This window comes from Alternaria arbusti (genome assembly GCF_024043155.1).
Source record: "Alternaria arbusti strain BMP 1465 chromosome Unknown scaffold_21, whole genome shotgun sequence".
NCBI lineage: Eukaryota > Fungi > Ascomycota > Dothideomycetes > Pleosporales > Pleosporaceae > Alternaria > Alternaria arbusti.
The window spans coordinates 305,893-328,159 of NW_026249961.1; the positions used below are offsets into that span (position 1 = coordinate 305,893).

Sequence of the window (22,267 nt, forward strand, 5' to 3'; positions counted from 1 at the left end):
TGAATTTGATCGGACGCTGGGGCCGTTATGATACCCATGAACTACACATTATAGACATGAGAAAATGCCACATTTCGTAAATACACAAGACTATACCATCATCAGGCATGACCATTCCGCCTCTTCGCTTCCTCTAGCGCCATTCGTAATCGATTTTCCTTCTCTGCGTCCTCGCTACTCTTTCCCATCTTCCCCTGCACCAACTCTCCGATTTCAGCCTCATCGCTATCCAGCACACTAACCCTCCTTTGAAACTCCTCCAACAAGTCCTTCTCTGCTTCCCTCTTCTCAGCCTCCAATTCGCGTATGCGCGCTGGATCTGCACCATCGGCTGTCACTTGCGCAATCTCCGCGTCGATGTCGGCGTTGTTGGATTCAATTTCCAGCGCGTTGAAAAGGGAGAGGAGCGCCTTGGACGATTCCTTCAGAGCCTTAAGAGCGGTGCGTGCATCATCGAGGACCGCTGGATCACCGCTGCCATCCTCAAGGTCCTTGATAGCTGCAACGATGTGGTCAATTTCTTTTTGCTCAGTGCTGACTGCATTGACAACCATGTCTCCGACAAGGCGGACAAGCTCGCCTACACGCTCCGCCTTCTCGCGCTTAGCTTTGAACACAGCTTGCTTCTCAGCGTTGTCGTAGTGTTTCTCCACGGTTTTCATCTGGCTGATGTTGCCAGCGGCGTACAGAGGTTGTGTCTCCGTTTTCTTGTAGCGTCTATCGCGCTCTGCAACGAGTTGTACGACACCATCGTGTCTCTGTTCCACTTGCTCGTGGATGTCTTTCAGGAGCTCGAAACAGTCTTTTGTGCTTGGAGTATCGGTTTCCTCCATGCTCTTGAGTCCAGCGACGGAAGATGGTAGTAGGCGCTTAGCTTCGACGTGCAAGTCCATGAACGCTTTAATCTCGCCATGTAGCCCGGTGAAGATGGGGTCGAATACGGTTTCCACATAGTCACGATATTCCTCTTTGTCCTCTTGCGCTTTGAGCTCTCCCTCCTTCTGCTTGAACTCTTCCTCGAGCTGATTCATCTCCGCGTACGAGATCTCGTTGTTGTTGAATAGATCATCGTTGTGCTCCTCGTTTTCTTCTTGACGCTTGCGACGGGCGTCGTCCTTTTTGCGGCGACTCAGAGATGCAGATTTCTCCCATGTCTTCGTAATTTCTTCGGCGGCGCTGGCTTTGGGTCCTATGTCAACGAGCCTAGCCCTTATATCCTGAACTCGGTGATTTGGAAGGCCGGATTGCTCCTTTTTGGATACTAGTTCCTTCAGCACTCTGTTCGGATTTTCTTTCGTTGGTGCAGTTGAGATCGGACGGCGCGGTGTCAGCTTCAATGGCGCTGGCAAAGGGACGTCTGCTTCGCTACTGGAAGGCCGGGAGGCAGGCGTCTGAGCAGTCGGTTGATGAGCTCCGAAGAATATCTCATCGTGCCCCTTACTGTTGCTACGGCCTGGCGGTGAAGTTACTCCTGGCGTATTGGAAAAGGACATTGTTGGTCTGTGTCTCAATGGAGCAGGGTCAACTGACATGCTAGCAGGTGGGACATATGCCTTGTATTGGTGTTGCACCTGCTCTTCAGGTGGAGATTGCACTGGCGTCTTGTTCGTATCATCATCAATGGAGCTTGTCGGAGTTAGGATCGTTGTTGATTGCACCGAAGGAGGCGCTCTTGGAACACCCTGGTAGTTTTCAGTAGGCGGAATCGTGGTTTGCCGCGCCAAGATAGGTCGACCGCCAGGACTATATTCGAAGTCGTCAAATTCCGCCTCCTGCGGTACCTGGATGTTCAGATCCTGTCTCTTAGTGGAGATGTTTGAGGTTGCACGAGAGCGAGCAGCTTGCTCTGGTTGGTGTGGTACCTCTGGATCCACTGGAACTGTTTGTGTTGAGGTATCAAGGGAGACGATGGCCCGCATGGCAGACTCGACTTTCATGAACGCCTTGAAAATCTTGACCTTCTCCTCGACTTGCGGTTCCGCGGCCTCACTACGAAGCATGGCTATGTATCGCTCTAACGAGCCAATATACCACGGATCAAGGTCCGGTATCAGATCAGCAGCTGTGGGTTTCGGCGGTTCTTTCGCCTTTTCGGCTTCAAGTTGGCGCTTTAGTTCAGTGACAGAACTATCACGCTCCTCAATATTGTGGTCCTTCCCTTCCACATCTTCTTTCAAAATGTCAATCGCCGTGTTCTTCTCCTTCACCATAGCGTCATAATTGACGCTAGCTTGGTCTGTGGTGATTCTCATAGTCTCAATCTGTGCACGTAACACGTCCATCTCGCTCGTGCTGTGGGCTTTCTTAGCTTCGTACTCAGACACGACTTTCTGGCTGCTAGCTTCAAGTTCATCGATCTTTGCTTGTAGTACGGCCTTTTCCCGCTCTGTATCTATGTGTAACTGTTGGAGAACATCATCCTTCTCCTTCTTCTCCCGTTCCATATCTGCGCGTAATTGGTTGATAAGGTCGTCCTTCTCTTTCAGTTCTATAGCATAGTCGTAGCTGGAGGATACCACGCCGGTGGATTCATTACTGGTTTGTGACCCAAAAAGATGCTTCGGTTGGGTAGGTGTGTGTTGCGACGTATCCCATCCACCCTCTGCGGAGCCAGTCCCAGTCATCAACGCAGCAGGCTGATGAGGGGGTTTCGTGCCCTGTATGGGTTTGGGAGTAGTCCGTAAGGGCGCGACAATTGCATCTCCGACGATGAACCCTTGATCTGATGACTGGGAATCTTGACGTCCAGCAAGTCCTGTTGCTACAGACGGCGGTGTGGGTGTAAAGCCTTCATCCCATTCGCTCGAACTCACGTGTGCAGGACGCACAGCAGGACTGGGGAACCCATGCGTCGATGGGGGAGGCGGAACGTAAGCGGGCAGCTCAATGCTTTCCGGTTGAGTACTGTCGCTTTTCTTATCTTCTTTCTTTGCACCAAAGAGCTCTTCATCGTCAATCTCCTCACTGCCACCTAGGTGTTCCCAATCAGAAGGTGCACCGGCAGCCAGAACACTAAACTTGGACTTGTCATCTCTGGGTGGAGGTGACGCGGGTAGTCTCGACTCTGGCGGTTTTGGTGAAGATGTCTTATTGTCTGCGCGTTGTGCGTAGAGGTTGGCCAAAGCTATCGAACTCACCGAGTCGGTGCGCCCAGAGATAGGATGGTAGCCAGAGGCAGAGCTCACACTAGGCCGATTCGATATCGGAGACACAGGCTGACTCTGCGGGCTTGGTTGATGGTAGAAGTTCGACCCAGCAGTATCGATTCGATTGTGTGGCTTTGTTTCTTGGCCCTCCTGGTACGAGATCTGGGAATACTGCTGCGGTGGAGCTGGTTCTTGCGCTTGGTACCCTGGTTGCGAGGGTGGTAGCTGAGACTCGTATGCCTGCGGTCGATTATATTCATAGCTAGGCTCGGGAGCTGGAGATGCAGACTGCCATGAGTCCTGAGGGCGAAATTGTTGTGGAGAAGGCTGTCCTTGTTGGTCGTACACAGATTGTCCATAGACCGTCGGTGCGGGTGGTTGTTGCGACGGTGCTTGGGGATATGAGGGCTGTCCAACCGATGGTTGCTGATAATGATGCTGCTGCGGTGATGGGAATTGACCTGACGACTGCTGGTACTGATTGGGTATCTGCGATTGCGGATTGTATTGGACGGGCGTTGAATGATCATAATGAGGTTGGTGATGGTTCTGGGGAGGGACAGCCTGTTGGCCATGCCGTGGAGGCAAAGGCGGTGGCTGCTGCTGTATATTCTGATGCTCCTGTGCATAGGTAGGTGTGTCTGCATGTGGTGTAGCATGGGTGAAAGTGTTCATGCCGCCTTGAGGCGGCGCATGCTGTGCCTGCTGCCACGAAGGAGCTTCTGGCGGGGGAGAAACGTATGCACCGGGTGTTGGATTCGAATTTGAAGACGTGTACGGTTGTGCAGCTTGTTGTGTGTATGCCGGCTGCTGCGCGCTCTGGTTGTCAATTGCAGTAGGTTGCTGTGACCCTACTGGTGGGTATGAGCTGACATGGCCTGCCCCATAAATGGAGCTGGGTCTCCCTCCCTGCGAAGACTGGAAGTATGTTGCGCCCGGAGTGGTTGAAGGCGGGGGAGGGGCTGCGTGGTGATATGGCTGTTGTGGTGTTGCTTGCACCGGATATCCTCCCTGCTGCGTATGAGGTGCAAAGCCGTTGCCTGGTTGCGATTGCTGTGACCAGTTCTGCTGCTGCTGCTGCTGCTGCTGCTGTTGTTGTTGTTCGTGCCGTTGGACCGCCGCTGCGAAGCCGTAGGGTTTGGGTGGAGGTGGGGGAGGTTGCTCTTGTTGCTGAGGAGGGTATGACTGATGCTGCGCCCCTGGCATGGTGCCATACGTGCCCGGATTATATCCTGCGGCTACCTGCTGTTGCGATTGATTCCATGGATTCGATGTGTGTGTCGGCGTGGGCGCAGCCCATTGACCGTGGGCTGGGGGAGCGGACGTTTGGTATCCCTGGGAAGCTGTACCATCGTGTCAGTGCCTCGCTCTGGAACTGTGTGCTATCGTGCATCAACATACCTCCATATCCAGGCGGCGGTGGCGGGACTGGTGGAGGGGCGCCCTGCTGGCCTGTGAAGCCCGTCGTGCTGCCTGGCCGCTGGTATCCTGGTGCTTGCCCGTAGTTCTGCATCGCGCGCGTCGTCTTGTCGCGTTACCGACGATTGTATGTGTCGCGCGAGATAGCGGATCGTTTTCGTCGGGAGTGTGGGCTCGAGATGCCAGCTGAAGTGCCTGTGTGTATTAATAGGCTCTCCACGAGTGTGACATGCACATGGACGGCACGCGCTGGAATGCGATCACGGAGGCAATTGCGGTGTATCGCATGACATTGATGAAGGTATTAAGTACAAAAAGGTAATACTGAGATACATCAAGCTGGGCCTCGTCTCCCCAGCGTAAGGCTGAAAGCTGAAGTCCAAGTGTGCAGAAAGTGGAATGGTGTCACAGCCACGCGATGATCTGCACGCCGCGGTTCGTCCCCGCCCGGGCGCTTGTGACATGATTTCCTTCACAGCGATCATCACCATTCAAGTCCTGCTCTTCCGTCTTTGATCCGCGATATACGACAGAACATACTCCACGTCCATCGCGATGGCCTCCAATGTTTCCTTCTGCTGGATACCCTTTGGTGCCTTTTTCGTCATGCCCCCCGCCGTGCTCAAAGTCATCTGCGCCATGTTAACAACATTAAACTTGAATGCGAAGTATGAAACTTACCATATCCCAACGATGACGGTCGCTATCGGGCGACTCTGCTTGCTGCGCAGCATCCCCATCGACACGTGTTTTCGATGCGCCAATCAGTCTCTCCAACGAGACGTAGGTTCCTTCTGTCAGCTTCTTTCCCTGTCGCTGCTTCTGGTTCGCGTCAGGTGTTGCGCCTGACCCTGTGTCCGACGGAAACCGGTAGAGTTGCGAAGATCCTTTCGTTTCCATCCGACTCCTCTCTTGCATGATCTTGACATCGCCAAATGATGCATAATCAATTGGAAGCTGAACAGTAAAAGACGAAGCGAGGTCAGAGAGACTCTCTGCTTTGTGAGTGTTCATCGTAACTATCAATGCATGAAACACACGATCTTGTAGTAGACTCAGCCCGGCTACCTTGGGCATCATATGGAACATCTGGGATACTAAAATGTGTCAGCAACGGTGCACACTGTCATGTAGCTTGCACAAGAAAGCGCTCACTAAATATTTCCACACTATGAATCCCCTCGTGGTGACTCACTGCTCTCAACGCTTCTTCAGGATCCCACCTCAATAGCTCAACAGCATCGAAAACACTCGGGGTATATGCAGCTTCGTTGCGGCTGTGATCTTTCGCCAAAAGATCGCCCAACTCGGAGAATTTGACATGATCGTTGCTGTGGGTAGAGGTTCTAGCCATCCAACTGGCTTGATTCAAGCATTTGATGCGCTTCTCGACCGAGACTGGGACTGGAACCATATCGCTGCTCCCTGTAGCATTCAGTGGCGGCATCATCACATGTCCATTGTCGGGGCTCCAGGTTCCACGCTTCTCGAACCCTTCGTCAAAGTTGATTCTTTGTACCTCGTTGAGAATATTGTCGAGGAACTGGGCTAAAGTGACATGATGATCTGAACTAGCATTATCATACGACGGATGATGAGGCAGATCGAGTTTCTTCAAAGGCCCCAAGGTCAGATATTTGCGAGCTGATCCTGATGTAGGAGAGATAGTAGTGTTACCAGGTGTCGGATGTGTACCAACTTCCTCGCCAAGGTCGTTCTGGGATTGCATTGGCTTGGACTGAGCGGAATCTCTGACTTCGACAGGCTCAGTCATGGTGGCGATTCAAGTAGCGGAGCGGAACTCTTGGAAATATGCAATGAGCTACAACAGGTAATCGAAGCGGGATAGCTATAGCTGCTTGGTGGCTGACAGAACAGGTGCGTCGAAGGTCTAGACCACTGCAATGCAAGAACTAGTGTAGGACAGCGAGTAGGTGACCCGGCTACCAACACAGTAGTTAGCATTGTTACACCCCAGTCACTGCGCCTTTTTACGTACATATTTCGGGAAGCCACAGGCTTCCTGCAAGGAAGATTTGTGGCGAATGTGATCCGTGTGACTGGTCTGACACGCCAATTTCAGACCTCGGGACGTACAGCGATGGTCTAGAATTGCGTAGAAGTGTGTGCACAGAGGTTTTAGTGCAGTATAGAGGCAAATCGATGAATGCCAAGCAGAAGCCAGATGGTGGACGTGATGATAGAGATGGAGTCGTTGCACTGGAACGGGAGATCGACAAGGGTAGATATGGCCCTGATTGGCTCGTTCCTGCCTGTGTGACACTACGATGTGCTAGCTGAAGCAGCAACCTTAGAAGCGTTTGCCATGAACTACATACTAGCTGAAAGAAATACGAAATCTGATTGCACGTAACTCGAAACTAGGATGAAAATTGGGCTTCGCGTTTTGCGAAATACATGCCAGTGACACGCAAGTTACGGGTCCAGTGCTCGGCAAATCAAGAAGTACGACGGGTCCTCCTTTCTATCTATGCTAGTAGCACAAGAACACTGCTACCTGGTGCTCTGAGAGTCTTCCTTGTACTCGTCGAGTATCACAAGCGCTTGTAGAGGGCCTACCTAGATAGGTACGTCGGGTACAGCGCCGAGAAGGTCAACTCCTGCGAACCCGACGCATTAAAGGGTGGTGTGTGAACCCAGGTACCGAAGCGAGTCTTCCTCGACATGCCTTTGATGCCTTTGGGTGTGATCATCTGCAGAATCTGGAAACCTGCAGCGATGCACGAGTTCGGGACAGCGGTCCAAGCATACCTACACAATCAACACGTGAAGCAAGAAAAGCAACCCTATGCCAGTTGATGTAACCATATCATCAAGATGAGAGCAAAATGAAGAAAGTGTGTAGATGCGGGCCGATTTCCAGTCCAGCATGCCGATCCAGACCAACTCGGCTGCCGACCTGTCCTGTTGACGCTCCGCGGGCGTCACAATGATCAGAACAACTGCTCCACGGAGCCCGCAACCAACGTCTGTGTCTGCAGTGGCAGGACCCTCTTTCGCGGCAATGGCATGATCCCTCGTTCCAAATATCTGGCTCGACTAACTTTGACTGGTCAGTCGAGCTGCAACTTGTTTACTCCACAGCACCTGCATAATGCACAGATGTCTAGTACACCCTTGCGCTTTATCTTTGCCCTTTCGAAACGATGTGCCGAAACGCTAATTTTACCATGTCAGGATGCATGCGGATGCGAGAATCAGGCAACACAAATCAGCTGTTTTCTCATGGTGAAATATCGGAACATGTATTGTCTTACTCCGTGGAAGGGCTAATGCCGCGGGGGCCATGCAGAGCGCTGTACGCGGCAGACGGACAGACTAGGGTCCTTGTGATCGACCCTGTATCCGAGCGAGCGCCCTTGCGAACGAACATCGACAAATGCGTTTGTGGGACTTGCTCTTATTGCAGATTGGGGGTCCTGCCTGCCATGTCGGGAGGCTTGTGGTGTGTGTGGGTGGGCTTACTCCATTGACTCGGCTTGCCGTTGATCTGCGAGCGCGCCGGCATAAAATACCGACGATTTGTATTGTCGCGGGACATCGTAGCATCTGCCACGTGATTGCTGTGGGTTTGCTCAAACCCTGGCCATGCGGTGCCAGACTAGCATGCCAAATCCTCGATGTTGGCAGACATGGATAAATCCCCCAAAATCCACTCAACACGCCACGCCAAGCGCATGATCTCGATGTCGCTCGGGCCAATTGACCGAGGAAGATCCACTTACGCATATGTACTGTACTCCTAGCTCTGGTTGCAGGCAGCAGTAGCGAGTTAGCTGCTATCGGGTGCATGCTTTCCATTGGGCGCTATTGAATCCGCCGTATGCGAACATTGTTACCGCCTTGCACGACGGATGCGCTTCTTGATCCCAGACAAGACTGACTGCCAATCACACCACATCATGCAGTTGACGGAATAATCCAGACTGCCGTTTAGACCAGCTGCACATGTTCAAGTGTTCGAAATGATTAGGCAGTGTCATTCAAGCGAAAAGATCTAGATTTCCTATGTACATCCTACACGCCTTCTTTGTCCTTGCATACACGCTCCACATGCAGAAATTCGTGCTCCTCACGGCATTAACCGTGGAGGCTGAGCCTTCGTGAACTCTACCATGCCAGGACAGGCTCTCTGTATGCACGTAGATTTCATCCGAACGGCGCGTGCGTTGCGGACTTAGAAGGGCCCGTAGTTCATCTCCAACACTTCAATCCTTGAGGTAGGGATCCATCCTCTGTATAATCACTTGGTATTCGATAGGCCGATAAGTGGACTGGTTGCGTTGGGGTATCATCTCGAAATAGCAAATAACAAACGAAAACGTAAAGCGTCCCCGCGCGTGCTCATATGGCTGATGCGCGGTACACGCATGGCAGTCATGTCGGTACTGACGTCTCGCAGCGAAACAGCTTGTGGTCGCATACGGTATGCACTGCCCACTGGAACGGGCCATGCGGACTGCTCATGCCGAATCATGTACTGTAACATTGGTATAGCGTTCAAAAAAAAAGAATCAAGGTGAGTTTTCGGTCTCGACCATGTCGTCGTCCGCTGCTCTTGATGCCAGTTCCCCTGCTCTTACGAGGACCGCAAGTGATCCCTGGTTACGATAGTCGTGAGGATTATGCGAGAGGTGTGATGATGGCATGGGCGGCATCGGCCGATCCAGTGGCGAGGCTAGGGGTGCTATACTGGGCACTGGCTGGGGAAGCATGCGCATCGTCTTACTCGGATCTGCAGGTAATGTCTGTCCAGGATAAGCCGACAAGGTGTACCCTTGAGATCCTTGATTGCTGTGACCACTCTCAGACGACAATGTCGTATCTTCGTGACTGAGCGGGGGGAGTCGCGCGGAGTCGCGCGGAGTCCTGCGAGAAAGCATATCGTTTGGCACCTGATAGTGATTTGGGTGGGGATATGGAGGTGGTGGCGTCGATGCAATCTTTTGGTGGAGGTCCAGGTTGTACGCAGAAGGCTGATGGTACGGATTGGCATCGAAGGGGATCCTCGTATCTCGAATGGAATTGGGTACGGACGTGTCGTAGAGACCGCCATCTCTTTGCAAGACCGTGGTCCGTGGAGATGCGGAGGTGGGGGAGAATTGTTCGCCCGAACGGGGGGAATTGAAGCCAGAAAGGGGAATGTTGGCCGGCGATGTTGAGTTCGAAGCGTAGACTGGGCCAGGTGGAAGCCGTGAAGGGGGGATAGGTTGAGTGGAATCCGATTTCTGTTGTAATGCTGCTTGGGCATCGGACTGAATAGAACTCAATCTTCTGTTTGCTGGGGGGTCGGCCTGTTCATTGCTACCTCCTCGTGTTGAAGTGCTGGTTTCGGTTTCGAGCTTTGAGCGTTTACCTTCTACACATGTCAATACGTTGTGGTGCATGGCGACGGAAGCTGTGGACAGACCTTTAGTGGGCACTGAGTGCTTCGACTTGAACTCTTCGAGATACTTTTGGTACGCCTCGAAATGCGGCGTCTTCTTGTACTCAGCCAGCTCTGCATAGTACTTCTCTTTGGCACCGTTGGCCTGTCGTTCGCAACCTTCGCGCTCCTCGGCAGGCAAGACTTGCCATTTCTCACCGACTACCTTGGCAATCTCGGTGAAAGTAAGATCTTGTCCCTTGAGTGACTCTCGCACCTCTGCTGCGAATTAGTCGTGTTCACGTTGGACCAGACACCAGACTTACGATTGGAGAATATGACGTAAGCGGAGGGTGGACGTTCTGGTGCATGTTCATCAGGCTGCGTTGGGTTAGCAACGTTGCACGACAGACGGGATCTGCAGAGTGGGCTACCTTGGGATGTCGACGGTACTTCCGCTTGGCCCCTGTTCCATTCGGTGCGGTATTGGTAGGCTCTGGCTGCTTGCTTTTACTCTCTGGCCCCGAGTCGTCACTGCGATATGAGCCGGCAGTGCTTCCAGCTCGTGCAAGATTGATGGGCAGAGGCCTATCCGAAGACTGTCCGCGCGACTCGGCGATGGCCCGTTGAAGTTTCTACGAAGAGATCAGTTGTTGCTAGTGGTAACGTCGCAGGATAGTGACGTACCCGACGATGGCCAAGCTTGACGTTGAGGGAACTTCTACGGAATAGTAAGCAGGGGCGGCTTGGGTAGGTAGGGGTGGAGCAAATGCGCACAAGTCTGATTCTGTAATGTCGAGCACAGTCTCCCAAGTGTCGAAGCCTTCGGCTGTGAACACTTCGTGGTACTGGGACAGTCCCAATCGCGCGAGACGTTCTCTCAAGTCGCTCATGTAGGAGGGCGTGAGCGCGTGGACTGGGTGGTGTGGTGTAGCGACCAACTCTCGAACAGCGCGGGCCAGAGAGGACTTGGTGTGTCGTAGATATTAGAGCACTAGTGAATGGGGTGGGAATCGAGCGTGATCGAGCGGGCTCGAGTATGGCGGAACTAGTGTACAGGGATCAAATAGGAAATGCCTAGGTCGTGGGGTGGCTATGTGATTGGTGCGGCACGAGTGTGGCGGATCGACTCGTAACGAAAATCCGCGTAGGGGTCAAAGTGTTGCAGGGCGCAGATGCGCAGAGAAGAGCAAGAGAAGGAGCAGTCAACGACTAAGGTGCATCCATATGTGGTGGCGCCTAACGTTGGGTTTGGGGTAGGTGGGTCCCGGACCGATCAGCAGAATTCTGTGATTATGCTGTGGTAGGGGCAGGGAGGGAGCGTCTCGGCTACTGTAGTGGTGAAGACAGCGGACGCAGTCTAGTAGATACGCGGCCAGGACAACGGCCGTCGAGAGTCAGCAAGCGGCCGGAGCTCATTTGGCGCGTCCCAAGCGGTGGTGCGCGCTGAGCAGAGTCGCACGAGGCCTGGGTTTGCGGTGAGAGCAGGCAGTTCCGGGCGAGAGCGGTGCAGGAGTAGGCCCAGGGCAGAGGGACAGGGCTAGCAGTAGGCAGGATTCGGCGCAATCATTGCGGGCTTGCAATTGGCGCAGGGGCGGAGCAGAAGCAGACGGCGTGGACGAGGGATGACGCTGATGATGGGACGATGGGGTTTGCGAAAACAAGAGTCTGGGAGCCAGAAAATAAGGACGTGTGACTGTGCAGCAACACCTAGGCCAGGGCTCTTGAGATCAGAGCAGGCGATCGGCGGAACAGACAGGCAGAGGGCGGCCAGGGGGGCCACGGTGCGAGCGAACGCTCCAGCCACGTCTTCCGGACGGGGAGCTCACTGATGCGGAATCTTGTCCTGACGATGACGTGGGCTGATAGGCTGCAAGGCGTGCGGGCAGCGGGTGATGCTGTCAAGTCTACAGAACATCTCACGCAGAGGCACGATCGACGAAACGCCGGTACCTACAGTAGGGCCGGTTCGCATGAGCCGGCGACGTCCTGGGCTGCCATGTGCGCTGCCAATACACGCTGACCGTAATTGCAATCTCGTAACAACCATGGAAACTCCCAGATGCCCATCGCAGCTCGTGCCGTGCGCCAGGCTGTCAGAGACTTGCCACAGTGCAGCGCAGGTGCCTTGCGTCATGTTGAAGCCATGATGGCATGGCTATTGCCATTGCAAACACCGCTGTATAGCCGAACAGGCGGCCTCGCGACGTCAGCTAAGCGACTACCAGACACTCGATCTGCGATGCGACGCAGCTGGCGGCGTCGTGTACGAACGAACAGCAGACCCTTCAAAGCCCGGGACGGGCTGCATCGGCGATGGAAAATTCTGGATCCAGTCGCTCAGCACGCGGCGACGCCCTGTAGCCCATCGTCCCCCTTCTCTGAACAGTTCCAAGTTTTGCCAGTAGGTCACTGTAGCAGTCATGGCTCCAGCTGGCCGATCGCTGTGCTGCCAGGGGCGGACAGGGCCCCTGGGCATCCACTTCCGCCCAAGCGTCATCGCCAGCGGAGCGGAACGTTGCTTCCAAGATTTCTTGGCCACAGCACGCACGTGACATGACAGGCGGGCACATGCACATCCATGATATTCCATTGCGCTATGTCTCATCTCAAGGTCCAAGGTCATGGCATTCTAGACCCTGCGCGTGTCATCAAAATCGCCTCGAATCTCTCCCAGCGTGACCATCGCGACCGACGGCTCGTCACCCTTTTACTGACGTCGCCGTGTTTCTCGGTAACAGACCATGCCGGGCTAGGCGCACCAACCGCAGTCGTGGCCGTGTCGTCGTTGTCGCAATGTGGTTTGAAATCATACGATGCTGCTTCGCATCGGCCCTACTCGTCCTCCAGTACAGTTTGCCCATCGCCTCCCGGCACCATCTGGAGCTGTCAGTAATGGCGCCAAACGAAACAGCCTGTTTCATACCATGCAAATGTTATTGCCGTTCAGTAGGATTTTGGGCAGCTCGACGTTCCCCTCGGCTGGGTCACTGCCGTCGCGTCAGTCGGACCTGTCCATGCCAAACCTGCAAAGAACCTTGGAAGCACGCACATCTCCGTCACATTCTCCAACACCATGTCTGTGTCTGTTAGAATAGTTCCATCTCCCGATTTCCCATATGTACTTACTGACGTAGTCATCGAAACCCACTAGCTTTCCAGTGAATTCCTTACCACCGTTCATGATGACCCAGATCTGCGAACCCACGCACTTGTCGATGAGCTCTGCAGTAATTTAGTCATGAACAGACACCCGGTCGGACAGAGACGCACCTAGCGGAAGAAGGTTCTCGAGAGACATGGTGACGTGGTTTGTTGTGAGCGGAGTTTCGGTCGTTGAATGCAACTGTCGCGTTTGAGGTGTCGGTACAATCAAGGTGGTGACTGCCCAAGTGGTGGACTTGATATCTTGGCGTTCAAGACCACCGCATCTGACACAGGCCGCGCTAGCCAACCACTGCTCGCGCCACAACAGGCAGCAAGCGTCCTCGTCCACACAATCGACTCGCACCCGTGGCGACCATCTCCTCCTGCCGGTGCCTATTGGGTGCACTACCATGGAGTGTTATGCTCTTCCGTCGACGCGCCTCTCTGCTGAGCGCGTCAGATGCCCCGCGGCGTGTTTGCCATGAGCCGCCTACCCACGCCTTCTTCTCCGTAGAGCGCCATACACAGTATTCCCATATACTCAGAGCGATGCACACTATCCCATTACGCTCGACACCTACCACCTCACCCACCTCGACCTGCCGATGGAAGCGGGGACGGCCCGTTCCTCGAAGCGACAACTTTCCTCGACGAATCCACAAGACTCCCACCCTGGGGCTACAACCTCCTGCTAGCCAGCCTACTACTAAAGACTCAGCCTCCATGGCCCGGGACCATCATCAAATACGTCAGGCCTCAGCTGCGTTACACGTACGACTGGCTGAGACGGCCGCAACACTGAGCGCTGACCGATTCCAGCGGGTGGGACTATGGAATCCAGCTCACGGACTGCGCTTTGCGACAACTGCGACAGCTGAGGCGTCGAATCCGGACATCCCTGAAGCCACAGAGACCGAATCCTCACCTCAAGACGAAGTGGCTGCGGCAGCCCGTACCGATGACCCCTCCCCGCACACCCATAACGAAGCAGGCGATGCTGTCGGACAGGATGGAGAAGCTAGTACGGGACATGTCTCGGAGAATGCAGACTCTAGCGACCTCTCGTCAGAAGGGGAGTTGGAAGCCAAGGAAGACGAAGCCAAGGACGACGAAGACGTAGATGAACACGTCTCTCTTACCTATCAGATCCCAGAGGAAAAGCTGCGTGCTGCAATGCTTGCCACTCCCCAAACTCGGGATAGTTATTGGAGTGCGAAGCTATACCAAGGGCCCGAGGGCGAAGTGATCTCGACCCATTACTGCAAGTCTTTCGACGTTGCTGAAAGGGTGGCCAAATACTTTCTACAAGAAAAAGTGGTGGGCTTCGACATTGAGTGGAAGCCTCGTGGAAACCCATATTCCATCAAGCAGAATGCGTCGCTGATCCAGCTCGCATGCGAAGATCGTATCGCACTCTTTCATGTGTCGCTGTTTTCTGGGAAGACTGTCGAGCAGCTGATGCCACCCAGTCTGAGGGCTGTTCTAGAATCACCCAATATTTACAAGGTGGGTGTGGCTATCAAAGGAGACTTCAAGCGCCTGGAAAAGTACCTCAACATTCAATCTCAAGGTGTCTTCGAGCTAAGTCGCTTGCACAATCTAGTTGAATGGTACGAGGTGGAGCCTAGCAAAGTCTCAAACAGACTTGTAAAACTCGCTTCTCAGGTGCTACAGCACCTCCAACTGCCTTTGTACAAAGGAGAGCGACTAGTCGACGATCCGGATACAACCTCCAGCGTCCGAGAAAGTGACTGGAGTCTGTCCTTGGATTTGCAACAGATACACTACGCGGCTGCCGATGCATATGCTGGCTTTCGTCTTTATCACATGCTTGAATGGAAGAGGACACGGATGAAGCCAGCCCCTCCTCCAGTGGCCCTTTGCGACTTTGACAACAAGCCTACTCCCAGGCCAAAGGTGCCTCGCAAAAGGGTAAAGGCAGCTACCAAGTCCGACGATGCAGCGGACGTAGTTGCGAAGCCGTCAATTGACGTGACAGAAGAGCAACAAGAAGATGAGGAAGACGCGGAAGGGTATGAGACCGCGACGGAGGAATTTACCGACAGTCATGAGCTCGAAGACGCACCAAACGAAACAAGAAAAGCTGTGCCCGTGGATGACTCGAACAAGGCCTCTGCGGCTGAGGCTGCGGTGAAGCTCGATTTGAACAGTGTTGAAGAAAGTGAAGTTTCTTCACAAAAGCGAGTTGGCCGTGTGAGCCTTTCTTGGCTCCAAAACACCGACCCCGGATACCCTGAGCTGCCCAAAACATCGCAGGAAGGGGACGTGGGCCCACAGTCTACCGGATTTTCCAAAGATGAGGTTGCCACGCAGATGGAGAAGCAAGGCCATGGTATTTCACGCCGGGAGCAGAACGATAGCGATGATGAATACCCAGACCCAGAGCTTGAAGATGCGCTTAGACGCATGTCTTTGGACGAAAGTGGGAAGCTTATCCAAGACGGGAACGACGCAGCATCAGAGCATACTCGCCCAACACCTACCATAAGCCAAGACGATCTGGGAACGCAGTCAGTACTTCCTACCCATCTAGCAACCGCTCAAGCTTCTAATACTGCCAAAGTGGCTGAGCCATCAGGTCCCAAGCATGATTCCCTCGATGTAGTCGATTCCGCCGTGCCAACACCAGCTCCGCAATCAAACATCGGCCTACTCAATGAGTCATCACGAACACCTGAGTACAACTTGGCGACGATATGGGCACAGGAACATCTTCAAGTTACTATTCCATCGCCTACTTCAACAACACCTTCACGCATACGCGCAACTGTGACTCACCTTCGCGCATATCACATGTGGCACTACCAGAAGCTCCCAGTCGAGAAAATGGCAGCAATCTTGCGAGATCCGCCGCTCTCGAATAACACGATTGCGAATTATATCTTGCAGGCAGTCACACTGGAGAGGCTTGAATATGAGGAAAACTCTCTTCGAAGTGTGTTACTAGCGCTACCTCCAGGGATGCGAAAGGGACGATGGAGGGGGCTGGCCGAGGAAGTTGGCGTGTGACATGAACACATCGACCGTAACCTAGACATTGACAGAGTATTCTCGAATGAACAAGCTATTCTTAGATGTTTTGGAAACGTGGGACGAAGTTGAATACGTGTTTAGAGGATTTGCGGTGTGTTTATGTGTTCTCTTCGTATTCAGACTTGTCAGTTTGCACATGGAACGCAGGACGCGGAAGCCATTCCGCTTTTGTCAACCAAATCGTGGCTCATCTTTACGCGTCTATGCTCAGCTCACGCGTCTATACTCAGTGTTGCGCGTCTATGATGTTGCGATACAATGTGATACGCCAATGATGTCCAAGCATATGAACAGTGGACACATGTCACGATGCAGCCATGGCCGTACGCACCAGGTACCATGTGCGGTGCAAACCAAGTCAGGGTCCAGACACGCCCGCACTAGGCAAACCCCACGCGTGCCAACCGCGAAACTGCGGTGAGGAGCAGCCATCCCTGCAGGAACTCCGAAATACATCAGGACAGCCGGCCCCTGCTTTGCTACGCCTCTGACTGTTCTGACGATCTTCGACCATCCCAATTGAGCTTTGTCTGTCCGCATACCTGTCAATTCAAGACTCACGAGGAGACTCCCACCATGGCCGCCGCCGCAGCTGTCTACCCCCCGCTCGACCAGCGCCCGGTCAAGAACACGGTCCTCCTGTTCGATGTCGACGACACACTCACAAAGCCCCGTCAAGTGTGTACACTCGATGCATGCTCAGCGATGCTTCTCTAACACCGTTGCAGCTCGTCACTCCGCAGATGCTGCAGCTCCTTTCCGAAGTCCGTCACAAGTGCGCCATCGGTTTCGTTGGCGGCTCCAACCTCGTCAAACAACAAGAACAGCTCGGCGGCCCCGTAGACGTTACCTCGCTGTTCGACTTCTGCTTCGCCGAGAACGGACTCACTGCCATCCGCATGGGCGAGGTCCTGGCTAGCCAGAGCTTCATCGCGTGGATTGGCGAGGACAAGTACAAGCAGTTAACCAAGTGGTACGTATGTACAGCAGGTTGTGGGGCAACGTTAACAATGATTCTAGGATTCTTCACTACATCGCTGATCTCGACATCCCCATCAAGCGCGGTACCTTCATCGAGTTCCGCAATGGCATGATCAACGTCTCCCCCATCGGCCGCAACGCCTCCACCGAAGAAAGAAACGAATACCAAAAGTACGATCTCGAGCACAAAGTCAGGGAAACCATGGTCGCCAAGCTCAAGGAAGCATTCCCCGACTCTGGTCTCACATACTCCATCGGTGGTCAAATCTCGTTCGATGTTTTCCCTACTGGCTGGGACAAGACCTACTGCCTGCGACACATTGAGGCGGAGAAGGGCCTGACTGGTGTCGTCTACGACAAGATCCACTTCTTTGGCGACAAGGCTTACGAGGGTGGAAACGACTGGGAAATCTACAGCGACGAGCGGACTATCGGACACAAGGTCAAGAACCCAGATGATACCTATGCGCAACTGTCGGAGCTGTTGAAGAGCTTCCAGTAGTGGGTTTGGACGCATTAATAACGATTCTGACGAAGCACCCACGGCAGCATCTTTCCGTCTGATATGAGGAAGATAGTACTGGCGATAGAGTACGACATGTAATGTGAACAAGAATCATACGATGCCATTGGTCGAGGGATGCATTCTAGGCTTCGATTTCCAGCATTCCCTCGCATCGGCATATGCCCAGATTTTGACTTCCGCGCAGTTGCCGCACTCCGTGACTTTAGTGGAGCAGCGTTGATCATTCGATAGTGACCTCCTGTGCACCAAGGCATTTCCCGAAGACCCATATCGGAAACAACAACCCGACTTGCTATCAAAACCTTAAATCTGCAGGGCTCAGCAAAGGGTCCGGTAGTGAGAGGCTTATTCATACCGCGCCCTGCTTGGTCACCATCAGCTTCAATACCGAAAGACATGCACTCCTTCCGCTATAGGCAGCTCGGAGCTGAACGTGTACTAATCAATCGTGTTGATGGTTATTGGCTTATCGTGTAACATGGCGTATGCAGGTACTCAATCCGATCATCTCCCCGCACCGGAGTACAGCCGGGGTCATGGCACCGGAAGTTAGACGTAGAGTGCAGGTTGTGATTGGGTCCATTCGCACCGATTGATACACAACACTGGTCTCCAAGACGGCTTTTCACAGCATGACATGCCGGTTAAAGATGCAGGCCACTTTCGCTGATCGAAATGCTAGATCTTGCATCTCAACACCGAAGCAAGGAAGCCAGATCTGACCAGGCAGCTGGGAGTATACAAGTACTGACAAGAATACGGCGACATCCTGGAAATGAATTGCTAACTTCTACACGTACTCCACCATGAGAGTACCTACAATTCCGCTCTTCTTACTCCCAGTTCTCGCGTCAACATCCCCTCTGCACCATGCTTCTTGCATTCCGCCACAGACTTCTTCCAACACTTCCAATACGTACGACTATATCGTCACCGGTAGCGGTCCAGGAGGCGGTACAATCGCCACCAATCTCGCTCTTGCTGGACACTCCGTTCTGTTGATCGAGGCTGGATCAGACGCTTCGTTCGATATCCGCACCCAAGTGCTCGCTCTGAATGACTACTCCAACACGAATGTAGCGTGGCATTTCTTCGTCAAGCATAGTGATGACGAGGAGAGATTGAATAGGTATAAACTGTTGGTTTGGAGGTTGAATAATGGGGAGTGTAAGTCAAAATCTTGGTATAGATGACCTTTGCACGTTGCTAATTCAAGTGATAGATTGGGTTGGAAAGGATCCTAGTGTTGATGGACATGTAGGCGCCGAGAGGTTGGGCGTTTTCTATCCTAGAGGTGTAAGTGACATCCTCCCCTTGCGAACTGCATGTGAAAGGTTTGCTGACTGTATATCCTGCAACGTAGGCTACTTTAGGCGGGAGTGCGATCATCAACGCGGCTGCGACATTCCTGCCAAGCGACAGCGATTGGGACTTCTTTGACCATGGAGTTGGGGATGGTGTTTGGAGGTAAGCCACCAACAGATCTCGCCTCTCAAAATAGTACTAACAATCACGCAGTGCCGAATTGATGCGGAAATACTTTGAGAAAATCGAGTACAACAACTATCTCGAACCCGGTACTCCTGGCCACGGCTTTACAGGCTGGCTCCAGACGAACATCGCTGATCGAGCTACCCATGCGGCTGAAGCACTCCGCTTCAAGGTCTTTCAAGCTGGATTGAAATTGGTCGGGAAAGATCCAGAAAAGGTACTGGACTATCTCACCAGCGACGCGAACTATCTTGATCCAATGCGTGACCAGACAGAGGGTCTGTCGTCACTGCCATTCCATGTCACACCCAACTGGAAGCGCTTCAGCCCACGCGACCGTATCTTGGAATTGCGCAACCTAACGACTTCGAATGGAACGCCGATGTACCCGCTACATCTTCAGCTTGAGTCTTTGACCACAAAGGTGCTATTCGACGAATGCAGTGGCAATGGCACAAAGCCGCGAGCAATTGGGGTTGAATACTTGCAAGGCAAGTCCGTATACAAGGCCGACCCACGTCGTAACACTTCCACCACCGGTACACTGCGCCAAGCTTTCGCTCGAAAAGAAGTCATCGTAGCTGGTGGTGCCTTCAACTCGCCGCAGATCCTACAGCTCTCTGGTATCGGGCCCAAAGCCCTTCTTGAGAAGTACAATATCCCTGTAATCTCTAACTTACCGGGTGTGGGTCGCAACCTCCAGGACAACTACGAGGTACCCATTTACGGGAACGCCCAAATCAGCTTCGCAAAGACACCTGATCCCAATGCACCTAAATGCACAAACGGATCACCCGGCGATCCATGTATCGAACTTTGGTACGATGGCCAAGGACCCTACGCGCGCGGCGGCACAAACTCAAACGCGTTCCTCCTCAAGACAGCCCATGCGGTCGAAGGCGAAAGGGACGAGCTGATGTTCGGCTTCACGGGTGGCTCCTTTACAGGCTTTGCGCCACCAACGTCTCAAAACACCACACGCTACCCTCCTACAACATTCTCTTGGTCCACCGTTAAGATTCATCCCCAGAACACTGCCGGATATGTCCAGATCCGATCAGCTGACCCGGTAGACACACCGGAAGTGAACCTGAATTACTTCGCCGAGGGCGCAGAAACAGATCTAAACGCCATGCTCGACACTGTTGCTTTCGTCCGTAGAGCATTTGCTTCCACCGAAGCACCGGTCGGCCCTGTAACACCTGTTTCTCCACCCTGTCCGCCTGCTGATATCCTTAAGACGGGCTACTGCCGTGACTTGCAGATTGATAAGGAGTGGATTCACGACCAAGTCTTTGGTCACCATCCCACAAGCACGAACAAGGTCGGCCCGGATTCTGATCCTATGGCTGTGTTGGACACGAGGCTGAGGGTCAGAGGGGTCGAAGGGCTGCGGGTTGTGGATGCGAGTGCGTTTCCTAGATGTCCGGGTGCATTCCCGGCGGTTAGTACGTTCTTGTTGAGTGAGCGGGCGACGGATCTGGTGTTGGAGGATGTGGGCAAGTGGTGAATTGGATGTTTGTTGTTGGTTCGCAAGGTTATAGAGAGATGGTGCAAGCATTGCAATGGCCATTCTACGAGCTTGACTGCGATAAAAGTGAATAGGATTTTCGAATATTTACAGTACAGACAAAAGAGTAATCGACGCGAATCTCTCATTGAAGCAGTGGGAAAGCAGCATGACGAATGTCAGCTCCAGGAGCCCTGCATTAACGTCTCTGGCCCTGCCTAGCAGCTTTGATTGGGCCTACAGGGAGCTGGGTCCCCACAGTGCCCTCCCTGCCGCGATCGACGGATTTGCTGTAGTTGCCTAACAAGGAAAGCCGGCCCTGTGGACAGGGCTTTGATTGGTGCGACAGGGACAGCGAGATCCACACTGCCCTCACTGCCCTTCCTCCCTCCCGCGATCGATAGTCTTTGCATAGTTGCCTGATCGGGAAGGCCTTCCTGTGGAGCCAATCAGGGCCTCGCCTACAGGGCCAGCGGTCTCCACAGTGCCCTTCCTGCTGGAATCAACGGTGCTCGGAGACCTTCCTATCCGGGAAAGACTCCAAGCAGACGAGGCTCTGATTGGCTCCACAGGGCTGGGGCTGGGAGACAGCGTTCCCGCGACCAAAAATTATTTGTCGCAAAGCGTCGAGCCCCAAACGTATCCGCCAAAATCACGCATTCCACAGCAAACCTACGTAACTCGAAAGCGCCGAATCCAACCGACTTCTGTAACTGTAACAAAACCCACAAAATGAAGCTCCTCACCCTCAACTTCCTCACATGCGCCATCAAAACCTGCAAAACCAACCCCGCGTCCTTCCCCCTCCACCCCCGCGATGCCGAACTCGAAATCGTAGAAGCAGACGTCAACCTCGCCTTTCTCAAAAACATTCTACCGAGGATAATGTGGGATGAATTGAGGGGGATATGCAGCGAGGTATGCGACCAAGAAAACACCCACTAGGCGCGAAGCACATGCGCATTGCGTCTCCAAAGAGATACAGATATTCAAAAACTTTTGAATAGAACGCTGACGTATATGTGAATTGTAGCTTGGTCTCCCTGAACTCCCCGCAACAGCACCCACGCCCGCCGATCTCGTCGAACCTTCTTCTTCCTCCGCTTCAGCATTAGATACCACGGATGCGACACCAGCGGCCACGACGGAAGAGATAGAAGAGGAGCCTAGCCAGACAGCGAAGGATCTGCACAGGATATTGCTTGAGACGTGTATACAAGAGGGCAAGCTGGTGTGCGGGGCATGTGAGCATGAGTATGCGGTCAAAGAGGGGGTTGCGAATTTCCTGTTGCCGGGACATTTGGTATGAGTTGGGACGGCTGAAATGAGGTCTCTTGGTTAGACATCGGAGTGCAAGTGGAAGATGCGTCTATCGAACAACTACAAGCGCGACTGGCAGTCTATGGTAGACTTGGTCTGAAGAGGGTGTACAACACTATGATGCCGTGGGCACAGTATGAATGTTGTGCACCAACAGGGGAGAACGATGACCGTGAAAGAGGAATGGAGCTGGTCGGTGGGAGCGGTTACTTGATACCCTTTTGATTGCGTTAACCCACATACGGGGGAAAGCATTGTGCTGCACACGAGTCTGAGGTCTCTGCGGC

At 53.4% G+C, this 22,267-nt stretch overlaps 6 protein-coding genes across 6 annotated transcripts; 4 read left to right on the top strand and 2 right to left on the bottom strand.

The window, feature by feature from the left end:
* Nucleotides 1-101: 101 nt before the first annotated feature.
* J4E86_010355 (uncharacterized protein) lies at nucleotides 102-6,339 on the bottom strand (the record flags this gene model as incomplete). The annotated part of the gene is made up of 5 exons (XM_051450854.1): nucleotides 102-4,489; nucleotides 4,548-4,653; nucleotides 5,111-5,197; nucleotides 5,247-5,522; nucleotides 5,761-6,339. 5 exons carry the CDS (start codon nucleotides 6,337-6,339, stop codon nucleotides 102-104), a joined length of 5,436 nt encoding a protein of 1,811 aa, XP_051298047.1.
* A 2,761-nt stretch (nucleotides 6,340-9,100) lies between these two features.
* J4E86_010356 (uncharacterized protein) lies at nucleotides 9,101-10,844 on the bottom strand (the record flags this gene model as incomplete). Its single annotated transcript, XM_051450855.1, has 6 exons — nucleotides 9,101-9,945; nucleotides 9,997-10,230; nucleotides 10,278-10,332; nucleotides 10,386-10,586; nucleotides 10,639-10,672; nucleotides 10,729-10,844. The coding sequence occupies 6 exons, from the start codon at nucleotides 10,842-10,844 to the stop codon at nucleotides 9,101-9,103; spliced, it is 1,485 nt and encodes a 494-aa protein (XP_051298048.1).
* Nucleotides 10,845-13,821: 2,977 nt separating this feature from the next.
* On the top strand, nucleotides 13,822-16,128 carry J4E86_010357 (uncharacterized protein; the record flags this gene model as incomplete). The annotated part of the gene is made up of 2 exons (XM_051450856.1): nucleotides 13,822-13,869; nucleotides 13,918-16,128. 2 exons carry the CDS (start codon nucleotides 13,822-13,824, stop codon nucleotides 16,126-16,128), a joined length of 2,259 nt encoding a protein of 752 aa, XP_051298049.1.
* Nucleotides 16,129-16,728: 600 nt separating this feature from the next.
* Nucleotides 16,729-17,635, top strand: PMM1 (Phosphomannomutase 1; the record flags this gene model as incomplete). Its single annotated transcript, XM_051450857.1, has 3 exons — nucleotides 16,729-16,830; nucleotides 16,881-17,125; nucleotides 17,173-17,635. 3 exons carry the CDS (start codon nucleotides 16,729-16,731, stop codon nucleotides 17,633-17,635), a joined length of 810 nt encoding a protein of 269 aa, XP_051298050.1.
* Nucleotides 17,636-18,465: 830 nt separating this feature from the next.
* On the top strand, nucleotides 18,466-20,660 carry J4E86_010359 (uncharacterized protein; the record flags this gene model as incomplete). The annotated part of the gene is made up of 3 exons (XM_051450858.1): nucleotides 18,466-18,471; nucleotides 18,553-18,788; nucleotides 19,178-20,660. The coding sequence occupies 3 exons, from the start codon at nucleotides 18,466-18,468 to the stop codon at nucleotides 20,658-20,660; spliced, it is 1,725 nt and encodes a 574-aa protein (XP_051298051.1).
* A 732-nt stretch (nucleotides 20,661-21,392) lies between these two features.
* Nucleotides 21,393-21,969, top strand: J4E86_010360 (uncharacterized protein; the record flags this gene model as incomplete). The annotated part of the gene is made up of 2 exons (XM_051450859.1): nucleotides 21,393-21,578; nucleotides 21,694-21,969. 2 exons carry the CDS (start codon nucleotides 21,393-21,395, stop codon nucleotides 21,967-21,969), a joined length of 462 nt encoding a protein of 153 aa, XP_051298052.1.
* Nucleotides 21,970-22,267: the final 298 nt, after the last annotated feature.